The 21,326-nt window shown below is 41.9% G+C and overlaps 1 protein-coding gene across 5 annotated transcripts in view; it reads left to right on the forward strand.

The window, feature by feature from the left end:
* The window catches only part of LARP1B (La ribonucleoprotein 1B), a 109,965-nt gene that overhangs the window by 1,144 nt on the left and 87,495 nt on the right, over positions 1 to 21,326 (forward strand). For all 5 annotated transcript variants that reach the window (XM_038398230.2, XM_043513402.1, XM_043513403.1 and 2 more), the window contains exon 2: positions 15,682 to 15,743. In XM_038398230.2, the coding sequence (XP_038254158.1) occupies positions 15,682 to 15,743 (62 nt within the window). The remainder of the gene's footprint in view (positions 1 to 15,681; positions 15,744 to 21,326) is intronic.

A 21,326-nucleotide genomic window follows, 5' to 3' on the forward strand; every position in this document is an offset into this window, starting at 1 on the left:
TGTTGGGGGAGAACAACCGAACTGAAGTTTAAAACAGGCTGATGTCTTTTTTTTATTCCTGAGTTCAAATTTACGCAAACCATGTGGGTGACTGCGTGAGTGAACTCAAATGTTTTGTCCGTAATTTAATCCTGTTCTGACAGTTTTACACGTTTAATATTGAATTTCTTCACGCTTTAGTTTCTCTTCTGCAAATTTCCAAACTCTGGAGCCTCTTTGTTTAGAAATTCTACTGGTTCCAAAATCGGTTGGGAAGGATATTACCCATAATTCCTTGTAACCCATATGTTTCTTAAGGAATTGTTAGATTTTAAACTAGACGCCAATATTTACTCTGGTTATGTAAGTATTTTTGAACTGAATGAAAAGTTACTTGGTTAGAAAAATTTCAGAGTAGCAGCTGTGTTAGTCTGTATCTGCAAAAAGAAAAGGAGTACTTGTGGCACCTTAGAGACTAACAAATTTATTTGAGCATAAGCTTTTGCAGTTAGAAAAGAGTTACTGTCAAAGTTAATTAGGGTATGAAGCTGATGGTGGTAATTCAGTATTACTGTTTACATTGAGTAAATAGTTCTTGTGAATTTCAGGTAGCTCCTCTTTACTAGCAGGGAGATAGATTATGCTACAGCTTTTAAAGTGCTAGTTGCAAGATTTAGAAACTTCTGAGATGTAGCAGTAGCAAAATAAGACAAACAGTGTAATGTGTTTACTTCATTTCCCTATTTTAACAAATAGTAACTAACCCAATTGACTGTTTTAGATAATTTTTACATAATTACATGATAAAGCACCTAATAAAATCCATGGTTCAAGTTTAAAGTTTTAAAAAATAGTTTTAAGTGTAAATATTAATGAAAGCAATTGACTTGGTAGCTTTGGGGATTTCAACTGTTCATTGATAGCACAGGTATAGTGCTGATAGTAGCCTACTTCTTTAAGATGTAGGGGCTCTCTGACTGCAGAGATAGTTATTTCAGTCTTAGGGCTTGGCTACACTTGCGAGTTACAGTGCAATAAAGGAGCCCCGGGCGTATTAGTTCACTACCCGACCACACTGGCAACGCATGTAGAGCGCTCTGACTCCGCAGCTACAGCACCGCTGGTACTCCACCTTGGTGAGTGGAATAACGATCGGTGCGCCCTCGCTGGAGCGCTGCAGCGCTAGCGTGAACAAGGTGTTGCTTTACTGCTCTCTGATCAGCCTCCGGAAACGTTCCATAATCCCGTTAAGTCAAGTGGCCCTCTTGTCATTGTTTGGAATCAGCTGTAGGAATGCAGAAATGCCCTTTGAAAGCTCCATTTCTGACAGCCAGCTGCATATCTGCTCGGAGTCGAAGCAAGCCATTAGTGTGGAACGCCGTGTGCGAGAGGGGGAGACGAGGGGTGTGTGCTGCTGTCTGAACTTACAAGACATGCTCTCAGCCCCCCAAAAACCCACTCTCTCTCTCCCCCCCACATACATACACACACATTCCCTGTCGCACTCCACCCCACCCCTCCATTTGAAAAGCAAGTTGCAGCCACTTGCATGCTGGGATAGCTGCCCATAATGCACCGCTCCCAATGCTGCTGCAAGTGCTTCAAATGTGGCCACGCCAGTGTGCTTGAAGCTGTCAGTGCGGACACATTGCAGCGCTTTCCCTACTGTATTCTATGAAGGCTGGTTTATCTCAAAGTGCTCTACATCTGCAAGTGTAACCATGCCCTTAGTCACTATAGAGTCTTCGATTTCTGTGTGCAGATTGCTAGCAGGGGAACTGGATTGAAATTACAAATTTGTATAACATAAACTACCAGCTTTCAGAGGTTAGCAGTTTTCAGTCAGTATCATTCTGGGCCAAGTGCAAACCACTGACATTAAAGGATCTCTGTTTCAACTTGAAATTTTTGACACTGGATTGATTTCAGGTACAGCACTTGTCCCTGAATCCCCTTGCCGATTTTTTGTTGTCTTACATCTACAATTTAATTTTTCTTTTGTTTTAAATAAGCGTTTTCTCCATTTCTGCTGTGTGAAAAAAGAGGACTCTATAAACATTGTGGTCAAATACACATATAGGGAGAAGCTGTTTCTGAACCTAATATAGTGGACTGTTTAGCAAATAATTCTGGTCTCAAAACCAGAATCCTTTACCCAAGTTTAAAGATCAGACTTGTAGGCACTCATTGAACACGGTTGGACATACTATCTTCTGTCTTTTAGTCTGTTCTTTCTTTTATGCTGTTAAGGTTCCTTCCCCACTCTGAACTCTAGGGTACAGATGAGGGAAACTACATGAAAAAACCCCTAAGCTTATTTTTACCAGCTTAGGTTAAAACTTCCCCAAGGTACAAACTACTTTATCTTTTGTCCCTGGACTTTATTGCTGCCACCACCAAGCATCTAACAAATATAACAGGGAAAGAGCCCACTTGGGGGAATTTTGGGAGGAAAGACATTTCCAAGCCCTACACTCCCATTCCTGGGGAAGGCTTGATTAAAAAAAATCCTCACCAATTTACATAGGTGAACACGGACCCAAACCCTTGGATCTTAAGAACAATGAAAAAGCAATCAGGTTCTTAAAAGAAGAATTTTAATAGAAGAAAAAGTAAAAGAATCACCTCTAAAATCAGGATGGTGAATACCTTACAGGGTAATCAGATTCAAAACATAGAGAATCCCTCTAAACCTGAAGTTACAAAAAGTCACAAAAACAGAAATATACATTTCATTCAGCACAACTCATTTTATCAGCGATTTAAACAAAACAGAATCTAACGCATATCTAACTAGATTGCTTATTAACCCTTTACAGGAGTTCTGACCTGCATCCCTGATCTGGTCCCGGCAAAAGACAACATACACACAGTGAACCCTTTGTCCCCCGCCTCCCCCCCAGCTTTGAAAGTATCTTGTCTCCTCATTGGTCCTTTTGGTCAAGTGCCAGCAAGGTTGTCTTAGCTTCTTAACCCTTTACAGGTGAAAGGGTTTTTCCTCTGGCCAGGAGGGATTTAAAGGTGTTTACCCTTCCCTTTATATTTATGACATATGCAGATTCCCAATTTTTTCCTATTTATGTACAGCTTGCAACCTTATAAATATGCGCCCCCTCCCCCCCCGCGCGTGCACACACCCTGCCGAGTGCTCTAGGGCCCTGGTCATGATTGGGGTACTGTTGAGGTAGATTCTGTACAAATACAAAAACTTGTTTCCATGAAGTGCTTACTTTCCCATTTAAGATAAGATGCAAAAATAAAATAAGTGAAGAGTAATGTCACTGTCCCTCAAATTAGTGTCATTCTGAGTTGCAGGTTTGGAACAGCTTTTCCAGTGTATAGCTTACTTAATATAGGGAATACCATAGTAACATTTACTTGCAAAAACAATTGTAAAGACTTCCCTGGATGCCACTGTACATTGCTATGCGTAAATCTCACTTCATCCACCATTAATATATAAGCCCCTTGTAAGATGAAAATCAGCAATACCCTACAGCAGTTTAGGTCAGGAAGCTAATTATTTTCCAGTTGCAACTCCAAATGTAACGTTTTTGTAGGCAGAATGTAATTAGCCATATCAAGCTTATTTATTTGAAATTTGTCACTGACATTAAGAATTAGGGTGAGATGCAAAACAATAACCATAAGCAATCTGATAAAATATAAAACAGTCTCCCATCAAAGTAATGACCTGGCCCAACCTTGTACATCTTGGCCCAAAGTTGTATGGATACAGGTGGTTGAAAAGTTACCTTATCTTTGCAATGATAATTACATCAGAAAGTGAAAAGATGTTGGACCAGATTCAGTTCTGGAAATTAATGGCATCTATTTGTGTCAGGGCTGAATTTGACCCAATACTGAAATAGGAAAGTGTTCGGGGAGTATTGGGAAAGGAAATTGGTCTGCTACTACAAGAAAATAAATTCTGAGAAAGCTGAAGTCTTATTTTCAATTAAGATATTGATCCTGTCATAACAGGCAAAAATAATCGTAATAACATAACGTATATATCAGTTATATGTAACTTCACGGTAAACCATTCTTGTATGATGATCACTTAGGTGTAAAAATTAATTTGACTCTCTCATAGCATGAAGAAAAGGAGTACTTGTGGCACCTTAGAGACTAACAAATTTATTAGAGCATAAGCTTTCGTGAGCTACAGCTCACTTCATCGGATGCATTTGGTGGAAAAAACAGAGGGGAGATTTATATACACACACACAGAGAACATGACACAATGGGTTTATCATACACACTGTAAGGAGAGTGATCACTTAAGATAAGCCATCACCAGCAGCAGGGGGGGGAAAGGAGGAAAACCTTTCATGGTGACAAGCAAGGTAGGCTAATTCCAGCAGTTAACAAGAATATCAGAGGAACAGTGGGGGGTGGGGTGGGAGGGAGAAATACCATGGGGAAATAGTTTTACTTTGTGTAATGACTCATCCATTCCCAGTCTCTATTCAAGCCTAAGTTAATTGTATCCAGTTTGCAAATTAATTCCAATTCAGCAGTCTCTCCTTGGGGTCTGTTTTTGAAGCTTTTTTGTTGAAGTATAGCCACTCTTAGGTCTGTGATCGAGTGACCAGAGAGATTGAAGTGTTCTCCAACTGGTTTTTGAATGTTATAATTCTTGACGTCTGATTTGTGTCCATTCATTCTTTTACGTAGAGACTGTCCAGTTTGGCCAATGTATATGGCAGAGGGGCATTGCTGGCACATGATGGCATATATCACATTGGTAGATGCGCAGGGGAACGAGCCTCTGATAGTGTGGCTGATGTGATTAGGCCCTATGATGGTATCCCCATGAATAGATATGTGGACAGAGTTGGCAACGGGCTTTGTTGCAAGGATAGGTTCCTGGGTTAGTGGTTCTGTTGTGTGGTGTGTGGTTGCTGGTGAGTATTTGCTTCAGATTGGGGGGCTGTCTGTAAGCAAGGACTGGTCTGTCTCCCAAGATCTGTGAGAGCGATGGGTCGTCCTTCAGGATAGGTTGTAGATCCTTGATGATGCGTTGGAGAGGTTTTAGTTGGGGGCTGAAGGTGATGGCTAGTGGCGTTCTGTTGTTTTCTTTGTTGGGCCTGTCCTGTAGTAGGTGACTTCTGGGTACTCTTCTGGCTCTGTCAATCTGTTTCTTCACTTCAGCAGGTGGGTATTGTAGTTGTAGGAATGCATGATAGAGATCTTGTAGGTGTTTGTCTCTGTCTGAGGGGTTGGAGCAAATGCGGTTATATCGTAGCGCTTGGCTGTAGACAATGGATCGAGTGGTATGATCTGGATGAAAGCTAGAGGCATGTAGGTAGGAATAGCGGTCAGTAGGTTTCCGATATAGGGTGGTGTTTATGTGACCATCGCTTATTAGCACCGTAGTGTCCAGGAAGTGGATCTCTTGTGTGGACTGGTCCAGGCTGAGGTTGATGGTGGGATGGAAATTGTTGAAATCATGGTGGAATTCCTCAAGAGCTTCTTTTCCATGGGTCCAGATGATGAAGATGTCATCAATGTAGCGCAAGTAGAGTAGGGGCATTAGGGGACGAGAGCTGAGGAAGCGTTGTTCTAAGTCAGCCATAAAAATGTTGGCATACTGTGGGGCCATGCGGGTACCCATCGCAGTGCCGCTGATTTGAAGGTATACATTGTCACCAAATGTGAAATAGTTATGGGTCAGGACAAAGTCACAAAGTTCAACCACCAGGTTAGCATGTTCTTAATTGGAGTTTGTTTAATGTCTTGGAGGAAAATCACTTTAAAAAAAAATTAGCTATTGGAATTATTTACTATAATGATTTTTGGAAAATTCAGGCATCTTAGGCCTTGATCTGCAGTTTGTTCCATATTGGCAGATTCTTACACTCACCTGGAGCCACATTGAGCTTCTGCTTGACGCTAAGTTCTGTCAACACATGAACGGCGCAATAGAAAATAATCTTGAACATTTTAGTTTAAAATACCCTTTGTTACAGTGTCAGCTATTGCAGTGACTAAAATTGCTTTTCTTTTGCATTATCTAGTTTAATATAGTAATTATGGTAATATAGTTATTGCAATAATTGGTTGTTTTGTGTCCAGAAATTTTGGTGATCCATTAGAACACATTAGAAGGGGTAAATCTTTATGCAGCCCTTATAAAATGGTTTCAGTGACTTATTGTTTTCTGTTATGGAATTTATTACATAAAACTACTCCCACTTCATGCTCATAGCAAACCACTAAAACTTTTCAATAGGATATTTCCTCTTTTGTAAATTTGGCATGAAGGATAGAATCCACTGATCAAAAGTTTTGTATAACTGCCTGGGTCACCAATGATTCACTGGCTAATTGTTTGAAAATAGCTTATGAAAGCAGTAAAAACACTTCACAAAGTAACTATATTGAATATCTGTGCTTCTCAAGTGGTTAAAAGCTTTTGGCCTTGTGCTTCACACAGTGCTTGAAGCATAGCGTTAACTTGTATTATGGCACAGTTCATTCTGTTTTATGTTGTATTCTATTTGTCTTACTGCTATGCATTTCTGAATAACTCATTTGATGATTGCTTCTGTAGCAGAACCAGTTCATTGTAACTACTTTTGAATAATTGTGTCCTTAATTATTATAAAGCGGGTTGTGTGTTTGTCATGCAAGTGAGCAGTTTATAAAAGTAATTTCTTAAAAGCTATATTGTGCTCGAGCAATCTTGAGTTTTCTGGCTGTATTTAGTAAATGAGTGTCTGTCTAGCAGTCTGATTAGCTTGCATTTGTTCCACTGGTATAACTAATACAAGACGCTTCTTTTGGCATGAACCCTTGAGTTCATTGGGTGTTAGAACAACTTAGCTTTCGTTTATGGTTTTAAACTCCTGAGTTACCAGGGAACATAACCTTGACAGTTTCCCAGCCTTAAAGGGATTTAAAATATTCCCATTATTTACCTATTCGCAGGACAGGTTTCAGTTCCTGAACATATAGTTGTGTGCTGTTGTTTTTGTTGACTTCTGATTTGGGGCTCTGATACAATAGGCAGGGTGGATAAAATCGATTGCTCTTAAAATATCAGAAATCTGATTTTTTAATGTAAATTGGATTTTTGTAATTAATATTATACAGGTTTAGTTTTTTGAAAATAAACAGTTGAAAATTACATTTGAAATGGACAACATATGTTAAAGCCTAAACTCTCTGTAGTCTATTAAAATAATTAAAATTACTTAAAAAAATTAAGTGATACATGTTTGCTGCCAGGTTTTAAAGAGAGTCAAACCATTAAGCTGTGGAAGTTACTGGCTAAGCACCTAGAACCTGAGTTTGTTGAAGTGCTGAACCAGCATTTGATAACCGTACCCTCTTTTTCAGGTTCAGGGACAATATTTTCTTTTCAACTTTTTCAACGACTAATTAATTCAAAGTTGAGACACACAAAAAGCAAGAAAACTTATGTTCTTCCAGTCTCTGAATCAAAACTGAGGGCGCGTCTTCACTGGTGGCAGCGCTTTAATGTGGCTGGTATAGTCACAGCATAGCGCTGGGGGAGAGCTCTTCCAGTGCTATTAAAAAAAAACAAAAAAACCCCACCTCCACGAGGGAAGTAGCTACCAGTGCCGGTGCACTGTCTACATTAGCACTACAGCGCTGAAACTTGCAGTACTTGTGGGGGAGTTCACCTTTCCAGTTCTAAAATCTTGAAGGACATGGTGACCAGAAACTATCAGTTCAATTAATTAACTACATATGTATGTAATAGGTTTAATGGCTTATATGGCAGTGCAGGAAGCGGTACAGCTGCAGAGGGCTCCCTGTGCTGTAGAAGGCTGGTGACACCTGATCCTTGCAGATGCAAGATTCAGGGAAGACTGCAATCCTGACAGGGCAGAGTTCTGTCTGGGGGTCTTTGTTCTGCCCCGCATCTTTCCCCTGCTGGAGTTGAGTGTCACTGGCCCTATGCAGTGTAAAGCCCTACTGTCATGGGAGTGAGTGAGCGTGGGCAGATCAGAGATCCTCTGGCCAGGACTGTGAGGAGGCGGACAGGACCCCTGGCTGTGGGGGAGGCCACTCTGTTGCTGAATGGCTCCTGCCCTTTCCAAATCTGAACTCCCTGTTATCCAAATAAAATACCTCTCTCATGCTATTCAGGTAGTCAGGAATATACTGTACAGCCTTTGTTTAATTTTACTCTGTTTTAAAAACAAAATAGTTTGATAAACTTTTTTCTTATGCATCCATCACTTTTAAGAACGCTACTTAATAAAAATTTTTTGACTGTTTCTGCGCATTTTAATGGAATTTGAGTTCTCATCCAAATAGACCTAGACACAATCACAAGTAAAAAAATAAATAAGTAAGTAAAATTGAGACATAAGCTAGGTGAGGTAACATATTTTATTGGACTCACTGCTGTGGGCGTAAGGGACAAGCTTCAAGTTTCACAGAAATCTTCTTCAGGTCACCTGAGGAAGAGCTCTGAATAGGCTAGCCTGAAAGCTTGTCCTCTCCACCCACAGCAGTTGGTTCAATAAAAGATGTTATCTCACCTATCTTGTGTCTCTCATATCCTGGGACCAGCATGGCTACAAAACTGTAAACAGTGACCAAAAAGAGAGAACCTAGGCAATAAAAAACACATAATTCACCATTTTATAGCATAATAAAAAAAAATTGTATGCTCTTAGTTGTCCTCAAGCTGCTTACATTGTAAAACACACTAGATGACAGTTTTTTGATGTTGACCCTAAGGGCAATTAGACACACTGAAGGAAGTAGGTAACTCAAATTATTCAAGTAGTGTGAGGATGGGGGGGGGTCTAAACTGTTACAGGCTTGTGGCAGCTCCAGGACATGCTGCAACTGTTACTTGGAAAAGATGCTGAATTAGACAACTGTTCTGCTGTTATTTTCCAGAATGGTAGGATCTGATTTTAGCCCTTACTTTAATCCTTTTAAAATTCTAAGGTCTTGTTAAAATTCTTTTGAAGCATTTTTTGTCACTTTAAAAATTTCTTTCACCTAAATCTTTATAAAAATCGAATCCACCTTTCTACGAAGATGGGTCGGATAGTGAAATTTAAGATTGACGGTGCAGAGACAATCTTCCATATAATCTATTGAAGTCATTAAAATCTACAATATTGCCTGTGGGCATTTGTGATAGAATTGTCACCTTGAGGTACATTTTTGTAGAAATACTATTGGTGTTTGTGGCATATCTTAGTTCCTACAGCAAGACAATATTTCACTTACAGTTCAGAAAACATTTATGGTTATTTTTATTCAAAAATCAATAAAATACAGTATAAAATATAGTTGTATCAAAACTGAAATTTTCTATATTCCTTCTGTTATCAGGGAATAAAAGTCCCTTTAACACAAATGGAGACAGGAAAAAACCAAACATGTAGTACCGTCATCTTACCGTCTCCACCCAGTTGGAATAATGTTTTTAAAAAAGCTTCACACAAATGACCCCTCAAAATAACATATTTCACAAACATTGCTTATAGTCTTCTGTATATTATTGAACAATGTAGCCAACTTTCTGGGCAAAACTTGTATGTACATGATTTTCTGATGTTCTCATTCTTTGTGCTCTCCTTGCCCTTGCCTCTCCATTACTCCATACTAAATCTAACTGGAAGTTTCAAAGAGTTGTTTTTCAGAAGGTTTCCCTGAAAGAGTCTGTTGCACTAAAAATATATATATATTTTTAAAGCAAGCAGTAATTTACTTTGGTGGTATTTCAATAAGTAAAGTGCAAGTTTGAAAAGGTCACATGTTGTAGTACTTGTACCCAAGACCATACCTGCCTTCCAAGTGCACATGAAGGTGCACAGCTTGAGTAAAAACTACACAGTATTGTTGCCACATTATTTTAAATACTCTAAATCAGACTATTTGTCAAACCAACTCAATAGGGTTCCTAGTATGGATAAACCTAATGAAGAAACTGTGCTGAAATTACATTTTTTTTTTTTAGCACTAGTGTGCCAGGTGTCCATCAGTGTTGTCAAGTGTTCTTATATTGGTAGCAGCAGCTCTTCTTTGCTGGAAGATAAAAAATTTTTCCATACCTAGTAGCTTTTCTGGCATTCTAGGAGTTTGTCTCATTACCTAATGATGGGTTTTGTAGTAAACACAAGAGTGAACTTGTTCCTATTCAAATTAATCTACTTGGAGTCCTGTTCAGTACCAGCCTTCTTATCAGCAGGTTCTAACAGTTGTTGATTTAGCCAGCCAGCTCTTGCCATACCAGTACATATCAGCCAAAGTGGTTCTAGCTTTTGTGGGCACTATTAATAAAATGGATTAAATTTTTTAACTGGTTCAGGGTCTGAGACAATTTCTCTTGCTATTGGGAGGGTCCTGTGTATGTGAGCAGTTGTACCCTATTAAAAATTCCACTAAAATGCTGACACTATAAAACTTTTAACTTAAAAGGAATTTCGTAAAGCGGTGGAAAAATTAAAGGCGACATCTCTCTTGTCATTGCCTATCTTACTGGGTTCAAGCTGGGAAACAAGCCTTCATGAAATTTAAAGGTATGCAAAGCCTAAAACTGACTTAAAAATTTTGGATAGCTTTCAGGACACGTTGGACGTCTTAAATAAAAGAACATAGGTCTGATCTGGTATGTTAATTCCTATGTTCCATCTAGTCCAGTATCCTGTCTGCAACAGTGGCCAACACAAGCCGATTCAGAGGAAGGTATAATAAGAAAACCCTCAATGAAGATTTTTAATCAACGTTCAGCTACAATTAAAAACGCAAATAAGGTGTCCAGATGCATAAGGAATGGGATGAAGAATCCAAGAATTGTCATTATCTAAATCAGTGGCCTTTCTTTGAAACCCTTCTGATTCTGTAATATCTTTTTTGAGATGACCAATACTGCACACACTATTCCACATAAGGGCATACCATTGATTTACTGTGTGCTACTGAAATTTATTATTCATCTGTATTTATATACATAGAGTAATTTTAAAAAGTGAGGAATTTGTAAATTCTCTTCTTTCAGAATTTATGGTTTCATGTTTGTGTTGATTGATTGATTGAAATCAGTTTTCCAACTAGTTGTGCTAGGAGTGTGGATCATTGGGGGTAGACGTTTGCATGAATATTTTCCTGAGGCCAGAAGTAGCCTAAAAGACCTAGGTCTTTCATCAATTGTATTGCTTCTGGCTCCAGTAATGTAAAGATATCTGTTCAGAGCTCAGTACCAGAGGAAACGATAACTCTGGTAGCATGGAAAAAAATGTGGCTATGGAAACTAATTCGGATAGCCTGGAAATTAGCTGAATTAACTGGAATCTTTGTTTTAATTAACTTCTTTAATTTAGACTTTTCCCAGTCTTCAAGAATTTAATTGTTGGCTAATTTACTATTGTGTTTCTATTTTAACTTTTTGCTTTTGTTTGGTGGTTCTGAGTAACAGACTGAATTGAATACTTCCCAGTTAAGAGCACTTGCGTGCTGCTTGTTTATTAAATAACACCCTCTGTGGCACGCCCCCTCCCCCACCTAGTTTAGAAAGTGAGAGGGGTGGAGAAAGTGGGAGAGAATATAGAATATTGAATAAAATGTTTTTATTAATTTTTAATTTTTTAAGAGTACAATATATATTTGCATTATAAGCTTCCTCTAAACTGTCATGTAGCTTGATAACACAATTCTTGATGTGTGTTTTTAAAAAAAAAAAATCCCCTTAAAGGGGTTATTTAAAGCTAGATACTGTTTATGGATAAGGTTCTGTGTTTGTCACGGATTCTGTGACTTCTGGAGCAGCCCATGCGGCTGTCCCAGAAGCTGCCTGAGAAGCTTGGGCAGCCCCTAAGCCAGTCGCACTGGCTGCTGTTGGGGCAGTCTCGGGCTCCCCAGCAGCAAGAGTTTGGGGAGGGGGTGAGCTCAGGACTGGGGTGTGGGGCCATGTTTGCCTGGGGGGGCTCCCTGGAAGGGCGACAGGAACTCTCTTCCCTCAGCTCCTAGCTCCAAGTGCTGCCTCTGCCCACAGGCACCACCCCCGCAAGGAGGGAGGTGCTTGGTATTCATGAGGCCTGGGAGTACAGTGGGCTTGGTGACTGGGCATCAGCTCCCTGCCTGTCTCACTCCCCACCACACAGAGGAAGTGTAGGGGCTGTGCTGAAGGGCTGGGGCTAGAAGGAGGCCCTTTCAGGCTGGGGTATGGTCTTGGCTGCTGCAACCTGGGTCTCTGCCAGTCTTACTCCCCAGGGGATGGAGCCTTGTCTCCTTCTCCTGCTGGACAGATCTGAAGGCTCAGGCTCAGGAAGGGACCCTATCCAGCATGAGGTGGGGGCAGTACTCTCAGGGGGCAGCCTTTGGCTCCCTACTTGCAGAGTCCCTGCCAGCTTGCCTGTGCAGAGGAATGTAACTGCCAGTTGGTGAAGTGGGGGAGAAAGACGGGCAGAGAGTCTAGTTCCAGCAGCCAAAAACACCTGCACCCTCGTCCTTCAGATGGCCCCATCTGCTTCTGCTACAAAAAATTCCCAAGTCCCCCCCAAAAGAAGCCAAAATTCTGGTAAACATTGGTAAAACCCACATGTTGGCTTTTTCAAAACCCAGGAATTGTTCTGAGAAAATTGGTAAATGCCAAAAACGAAGGCATTATAAGTACCCTGTTAATTGCACAGTGCTCTCATCTGAATGAGAACATCCCATAGAAATGAATACAGCCTGAAATAATAGTTCTGAGCCATATGAGCTGCTCCATCGATTTCAGTGGGCGTTCCCATTCCCTTCTGTGGCGCTTGAGAAACTTATCATGTGCATCAAGCATGTCCGTTCTCAGCTCCACCCCAGTCTCAATAGTGTGTTCTTGGTTCATACTCTGAGGATGTTGGTTCTCCGATCCCCGGAGCTTCCCCAGATGCATCTCACGTGGGGTAGAGAGAGGGACACTGACCCTCCTTGAGGGACCAGGCCTTAGATCCCATGTGGGGCTAGTAAGAGGGGCTCCCCCAGATTCTAGCTCATGGGAGGAAGGAAGTGGGGGCCTCTGACCTGTGTAGATGGGTCAGACACCCCTCCCCCCCGGATCCTGGCACATGCAGGGGGTAGGGAGAAGAGCTAACAGCCAAAGGGGCAAGGTCCTCCAGATCTCAGCTTGTGGGGGTGAGAGGGGTAGACACACACCCCCAGACTGTCAGTGTCCCCCAGATCCCAGCACACATGGGTGGCAGGAAGAGAGTCAGATACCCCAGAAGGGCAAGACCCCCATGGGAACTAGGATGTGGGGGGGTAGGGAGAGGGGATTCTTAGCTCCTAGGGGGCAGGTGGCCCACAGATACTGGCGCACACCTGGAGGGGAGGGGCTCAGATCCTGCAAGAAGCTGCATTTCCTGCCTGCCCCCTCCCAACCAACTCCTGGTTGGCCCTGCCCCTTTTTTCCCCAGTCTGCCTGCCACTTGCCCCCAATCCTTCTCCCCTACCACCCATCCCAATTTCTCTCTCCTTCCCTTTCTGCAGCTCCAAATTCCTCTCCCCCATTCTCACAAATCCCATTTCTCTCCCAGCAACTGTTCACATATATAATTGTTTTCAAAAATATTTTGATTTTATTTCCCCCAAAATAATAACCTGACAGATGGGTTTTAGCAGTGTGGTTACAAACCTTTTCCAGATTTCTGTTCTAGGTGGGATTCAAACTGACACTAGCTGGATTGGTCAGGCTATTTTTCATCTCCTTGAGCTATCCGGTTGATGTGATGCAAACCCTCCTGGCTCCTCTCTCTGAACATGCTTGGTGTAAACTGTTAACTCATGAGCATTAGGCATGAGAGCTAAACTCTTTGGTGAACACTACTGTGAAATGTGCTCTCCCAAAGGGGCAGTGGGTGCCAAACTTTAGGTGGGAGTAACTCTTGAGCACCTGAGATTTCTGGGCCAGGATCAGAGCCCTAGTTTGATCCCCAGGTCTGGGCAAAAAACATCGGTAGAGTGTAATAACTAATCTTTTTTTTTTTTTTTTTAAAAAAAAAGCTGTTTGGGGGCTGTTCAGGAACCATTTTTATCAAATTACATCAAATTTGGAGTTACTAACCTCCAAGCGGTGCACCAAATTTCAAGGCAATCTGAGTAAGCCTGCAGATTTTAGAGCACTTAGAATATATCTATAATGCAACTGAAAATCCATGGCTGGACCGTTCCAGCTGGCTACTGCTGTTTCATTGCAGTGCAGTCTTCTGCAACCTGAGCTCTAGGACTCTTCCACTTTGTGAGGTCCTAAAGCCCAGGTTCCAGCCTGAGCCTGGAAGTCTACATTGAAATGAAACAGCCCCATAGCCCGAGCCTGAGTCAGCTGGTATAAGCCAGCCATGGGTGTCTCATTACAGTGTAGACGTACCCTTAGAGTCAAGCTTTAAATAGAAAGCTGGTCTTAACCTTAACTAAAGCAGACTGGGTGGTCTGCTGTAATATCTTTCTGAAAGACGTTCTCTGGGTCAGCCACACGTTATTGGACCTCGTGATGTTTTCCTGGATAGTAAGGGGAAATAATTCCCTTCATTACAGGCATTACTGGATGAAACTTTATGGACGTGTTATACAGGTGATTGATCAGATAGTTGTCAACAGCATATGTCAAAATATACAAAGTAAACAGCCTTAAATCAAACTAAGATCTCAAGCAGCATTTTTCTTTCTCTTCCTATCTGAAATTTGACACATGTATGTGTATATGGAGAAATCAACATTTACTGACAAAAATATAATCCTTCCAAGCCTGGATATAAAGTAGCATTATTGAATGGGTTTCACTCCTGCTTTTCTCAGCTTTTTTATTTACTTTGCTGACTGACTGTGGCTTGGTTATGAGCAACAATTGTTTTCTGCACAGAATCTTTTTGCAGTAATCAGTGTTTGAAATTGCCCATTTACACAGAAATACCTAACTTCTGTTTAATACGCAGTTTGTATGTACTTTTTTTTCCTCGTTTTTTATGTTCCAGGCAATGTTCTCTGGTGAAACTAGCATACGAGTTATTAGGGCAAAAAAAGATTACTAGGGATTTATGAACATGTAATAATTTCTTTATCGTGTACATTTACACAATTGTAGGTATGAAAGAATTCAATATTTAAAATATTATAGCTTCTGATAAAATATACCATATTTTGCAGATTTGCTAATTTTTTTAATCAGCCTTTTTTTAGGTTTAGCTCCAGACTTTTAAAGGTAGCACTTAAGTGATGTAAGAGCCTAAATCTCTCTTTCTCTCCCCCCCCCCCCCAGAAGGGGGAAATCCCGTGGACTCTGAAATCCCTTTTGAAAACAAGATTTAGGCTCCTAAATCAGTTAGGCATTGCAATGCTGAGTATTGCAATGCCTAAATACCTTTAAAAATCTGGGCCTAAGATCCCAACATTTTATGATGCAGATAATTGTCAAAGATTTTATTTTCATAGTATAATTTACCTAATATTGAAATCCCTCAAATCTGTAGAAACTTGTAAATATTTATGAAAATAAAAAATATAGCTTCCAATCTAGCACAGCACTTAGGCATATGAGTAATCTCAATTCTTTAAAAATACAGTGACATGCTTGGCTGTATTGGGGCCACAGAAAAGAGCTTTAGCATTGTATTAAGGATTAGGGAGCAAAATTTTTGAATATACTCTTCCACATTTGGTTTTTCTAATATAAAAGCATAATCAAAATGTAATTTCTTATCTGGAAATATTTTTCCTCTTTCCCTTTAGAACGGCAAGGTTCCACTAAAGTTATAAAAGCAGGGAAACCGAAGACCAGGAAATCCAGCAAGGTTTGTATTTGCCAGAAAAGCAGTTTAACCTGTGAATCTCGGGTCTGATTAGATTGAGACCATTTAATACAATCTATTGATTTGAACTAGCATTTTAACTGCACTGTTGATATAAGAAATGTAAATTGTCAATAGAGAAATATTATTTTTTCTTTTATCTGTATAAGTAGCTGGTATCCAAGTAAATTTTTAGTCTGCTGGAAAAAAATTTTAGGGTTACACCCTAAAGATGTTATGATCTCCCTGGATGATGGGTTAATTCAGGTGATAGTTTGGGGGCAGCGGGGGTTCAAAAAAGGGACATGATCAAAAATTTAGAAAGAGGTGAAGGCTGTAGCATCGGAAACAGCAAAGAAAGATTTTTGTAAAGCGTATAGGATTATCTGGTAAACAAATATAGAGGATACTATGCAGAAACAGTAGTACTCATAAACACACAAGATTCTGATAGGGTGGTAACCTGAGAAGCAAAGCTAGACTGGTATGTGGTGGTATCTTTTACTCCTGGGGGAATTCTCTGCACCTGCGCATGCGTGGAAAGCAAAGGGAAGCCGGGTGGGGAGGAGAGGCTTGGGACACCCATGAACGTAGTTGGGGGAAGGCAATGTCCCCCCAAAACAGAGGCAAGGCGTGGGACAGGCACACGGGGTCACTTGCCATTGCCTCCCTCAATTTCTGCAAGTGCAGAGCTCCCCTGCTGTAGGAGGGTGCTGCTTCGCTCTGCAGCAGGATGACACCTCCTGGGTACTAGTGCCAGTTGTGCTCTCTTTCTGTCTGTACAACAGTGAGTCCCCACAATGTGGCAGGGCAAAGGCAGGGAGAAGCACTGGAGAAGGAAAGGGGTTGGATGAGGGAGTGAGGAGAGAGGGATGGGGCAGGGGACAATTGGGAGAGATGAGGAGGGAATAGGGAAATCGGGAGGGGGAGCGGGAGAGTGTCATGCAGCAACCCCTCAACAGCAGTTGCAGCTGGAGCTCCCTGTTAAGCAGATCCTTTGAACCTCTACTCTGAGCCCCCCGCAACTAGACTCCCACCCCACCAAGCCCCACTCTCCCAGCACCTGGACCTCTCCACTAAGTTCCCTACACCAAGTCCCTCCTGCTAAGCTCTAGACCCCACACCCAGACCCCCCCCCCCCCGCTGACCCCCAGCCACCTTCACCTGGACCCCACTGCAGTGTCCCATTGCCCCTGCAACCACCCAGCAAGCCCCTGTGCATCCACATCCCCCACTGAGCTGCCTGCACCCAGATTGCCCCACACAGACCCTTCTTTCTCCATGCTTGGATCCCCTCACACTAAGCCCCTCAACACTTAAACTCAGCCCAGCAGAATCTATCTGCCCACATCTGGTGTGCCTGGTGCAGAGAGGCAGGGCCTGCCCTTGCCCTGTGTTAGGGTTGGGTGCAGCCTCACCGCCAAGTCCCTTTCCCAGAGAAGAGAGGGTGCTGTAGGGTGATCTCCCTACCACTGCCATGCTGGAGCTTCTACATTTATTTATTGACGAAACTTGCAGAATTTTAAAATATTGTAAGTTTTTGGCACAGAATTCTCTCAGGATTAATCTTTGGAGCCTGATTATTAGTGTTGTCTTAGATTTCTTTTGTTGTTTTTAATATGGAGATATACCTATCTCATAGAACTGGAAGGGACCTTAAAAGGTCATTGAGTCCAGTCCCCTGCCTTCACAGGCAGGACCAAGTGCCATCCCTTATTTTTGCCCCAGATCCCTAAATGGCCCCCTTAAGGATTGAACTCACAACCCTGGGTTTAGCAGACCAATACTCAAACCACTGAGCTATTCTTTCCCGCCCTTCCCCATTTTATAGTAAGAATAAAATCAATTTGTACATTACGTTGTGTATATATAACATTTCAGATTTCTGATGTCTGATTGATTTCTAAGAGTAGATTGCATATCTGACTCCAAGTGTGCGAACTAATTTGAACTTTTAAATATGCAGCAGCAGTTATGTTTGTAATCTAATGTTGGAGAAGAATTTCCAATGGTTTTAAAATATTTTTGATTAAAAAGGTCATTGAATTTTATTTAGGGTCAATTATATTTCATTTTTATAATGAGATGATTCTGAAGCTTCAAAATGTCTGGTGATGTTGACCTTAGGAGCAATAACAGATTTGTTCCAATGAAAAATTTTCTACATTCTAAACGTTTCTTGTTTTTCAAAAAAAGCTATTGTCAGGGCTGTTTTAGCATCAAATGCTTTTTTTTTTTTTTTTTAATTGAAAGCCTCAGATTCTTAGACTGTATGAGTTCTTCTTTGAATGATTGCTTGTGTCCATTGTAGGTGTTGCATGGCTCATGCAGCTGTGCAGAGTGTTTTCCCTAGCAGTACCTGAAGGGATGGCTACGCATGCACCCTGGTTTCTCTCATGCCCCTCCCTTCCTTCAGTTCCTTTTAACTGCCTGGTTGTTGGCTGGAGCATGTTACTGTCTTTGGTACAGTCCCTCATTCCTCTCTGAACACACACAGATTCTATATAGTTATAATTCTTAATTAGTAGTACTTATTTTTTTGTCCATTTGGACATTTGTTTCTTTATTTTAATTTATTTGCTTAAAGTCAGTAGGCTTCTCCAAGCTTTGGTTGGTACTGGGGAGCCTATCCCAGGGCCCCGGCTTTATGCCTTGCTCCCAGTGTCAAAAGCCAGTGGCTCATCAGTAACCCCCACTCTTGCTGTTCCACATTAGAGACAGGTGTCTGATCTGCTGCAGCTACAAATTAAGACTAAGGAAGTGCCTTAGATATATTTTCACAGAGGCCATTCTTCACATGACTCGGTGCAGGGGAGCTCATTGACCAATCCTTCGCAAGTGCTTCTCCAACCTTGCTAATTGACATAGACCAAAGGAGATCTCCTTCACCAGAGCCATCCTCCAGCAAGCCTACGCACTTGGAGCATTCTTGTTATCTGAAGCCAAAAAAGAAGACTGCACTGACTTCTTCAAAGTCCTTGGTGCAGGACTCTTCTATAGTAGAAGTAAGCCACTCTGGTATCAAAGGTTACCTACTTTGTCGCGCAGATCCCTGGTACCATCTCACAGTGACTATCATAAGACTGAGCTGTTGACTCTGGTACCCATATGGGGGCCATTGAGGCAGGCTACTTGGTGACTACAGTGGATCTGGCACTTCTGCTTACTGTGGATCAACTGTCTATCTTAATGTCAACAAAACTGAAGCTACATAGTTACAAAGGACCTGTTGTGCCTCTCAGTGTTTGCATCACCACTTATTTATGGTGAAAGCCATTTACTGGTATTGTTGCATGCAGTGCAGACTTTTACCAGCATTGGTGTCTGTTATGGCACCCTTTCTCTGAGGACCAATACCATCTTCCTTAGCTTCTTCCGTGATGACATCTAGGCTTACGGTACCTGTTCCACCTCTGTGTTCAGTACTGAAAGCCAGGAAGCCTCTGCTGCTGCTGCGGTACCACAATCTCACCATAGATCTCAGGCCTGGTCACTTGTCTCTTCCCAGAACTGCACTGATCTGACCTTCAAAGTATTCCTACCCATTGGAATCCTGAGTGTGTTCCTGTGCCTCCCATTATAGACAGTCCAATTCATCCTCCAGAAAACACTCAACAAGAGCAGACTGAAGGATTGGGTGGCCTGGTCTTGACACAATTTGACTCTCCTACCATATCAGTCTCCTCATTGGCCTTTCTCTGCATCAAGATTGTCGTCCCCGCTTCTTCACAGAATTGGGTCTCTGAGAAAGGAGGGGCTTCCCTGCCTAGTATCAATAGACCAGCGATTGTTAATACAGAATAGCCTACAGACACTATACGACAGGTCATTCCTCAACCTCCGTTGGATTTACCTTTTACTTTGGCTGTGCAGGACTTGCCTCGAGGGATCTGATGAGGTTCTGGTACCAGAAGCTTATTCTCTGCTACCGATGACTTCAGAGATTACCAAGAACTGAAAAGGATGGCTATAGCTTTTGGTGTTCAGATAGAACTGATGGAGGAAAATTCTCCTACATTTATAGATATATTACACCAGCTATGGCAGAGAAGGGATAGCCCTTTCTAAAAATGAGGGGATAATTCAGCCTACTAAGTCACTCACAAATCCCTTCATCTGTTCTACCTATGGCAAAACCCAGAGAATATATACCAGATACTGTCTCCTGGTTTGACCAGTTCTATTTTGCACTCTACACTCGGCTTACTGGTGGTAGCTGCAGTGAATGAATGGCACTGCAAAGATTGAGCTAAGGCTACCCAAAAGGAAAAGGATGCAAAAAAGCTAGACCTTTTAAGGAGAGAGGTGTATTCAGTGGAGGGGTTGTAGTTATAGTTTCACATTGCCCCTCCCCATTTGAGTAGTGCTATTGCCATGCCCTCTTGGACCAATGTCTAAATTCCTAAACAAATAACCTGAGGACTCTAGGAATGAGTTTCAGTCCCTCTTGGTGAGAAGTCATCTGGCCTATATGTCAGCTCTGCAGGCTTCCTTGGGCACTGCAGTCCCAGCTTCAAGGATCATGGTGATGGCAATAACCATGCATCATTTCTCATAGCTGTGGTCATCGGGGATTCCTAGAGAAATACAGCAGACAATTAAAGACCTTCCTTTTGAGGGCTGTGAATTATTCTCCACTAAGACTGATGAGGCTTTACATATCCTGAAAGACTCCAGGGCAGTGTTCAAGTCTCTAGGTCTTTATACGCCAGCCCCCAGGGGGACAAAACATTATCCTCAGTTTCAGCTGAGGCAACTCTCCAAGCAGTTTGACTAAACCAGGCACAAACACAGGCTGCAAAGAAGGAGGCTTCCACTATCTGCCTCGGTCACTTGGTCAAGGCAGCCACAGGCCTCAAAGTATCCTGTTTGACTCCTCCGTTGAGGACAGCATACCGATCAGTGCAGATCTCACTGGCCCTTTCTCTGCCTGTGGGAACAGGTTATCCAATTTCGTAAGTGTGTGGCAACTAGCACCACAGAGAAATGGGTGGTAAACATGGTGGATTCAGGATATACCCAGCAGTTCCTTTATATCCCCCTCCCACTTCTCTTTCAGGGACTCCTCTCCCAAATCCATGCTGAGGCAAGAAGTGGAGACTCTGTGTTCAGAAGCTAAAGAAGAGGTGCCTCCTCAACATGGAGGCAGGGGGTTTTACTAGCATTATTTCCTAAAGCCAAAGGGGATCTCAGGCCCATTCTAAACCTTCAGATCAAACAAGCTGTATCAGGAGACACGCATGGTGTATCAGAAACCTCCTTAACTCCCAGCAGGTATGATGCATTGAGAGTTCAGAATTCCCTGGGAGACTGCTTGTGCAGACTGTTCAGCCTAGATCATGAATGATCTCTCAACACGACAGTTCTAAGGTCAGTGATTTGAGTGTGTGTGGGGATTCCTACGATGAATTTGTTCGCAACTCAGCAGAACAGGAAATGTCCTCAGTTCTGTTCCTGAGCTGACTACAGTCTATTTCAGATGCTTTCGTGGGACAAAAACCTGCTGTGTGTATACCACCCCAGCACCCTTCATTCCAAAGACATAGTGAAACTAAAGCAAGAACGAGACAGAATGATCTTCATACG

Source organism: Dermochelys coriacea, chromosome 4 (assembly GCF_009764565.3).
Source record: "Dermochelys coriacea isolate rDerCor1 chromosome 4, rDerCor1.pri.v4, whole genome shotgun sequence".
Lineage (NCBI taxonomy): Eukaryota > Metazoa > Chordata > Testudines > Dermochelyidae > Dermochelys > Dermochelys coriacea.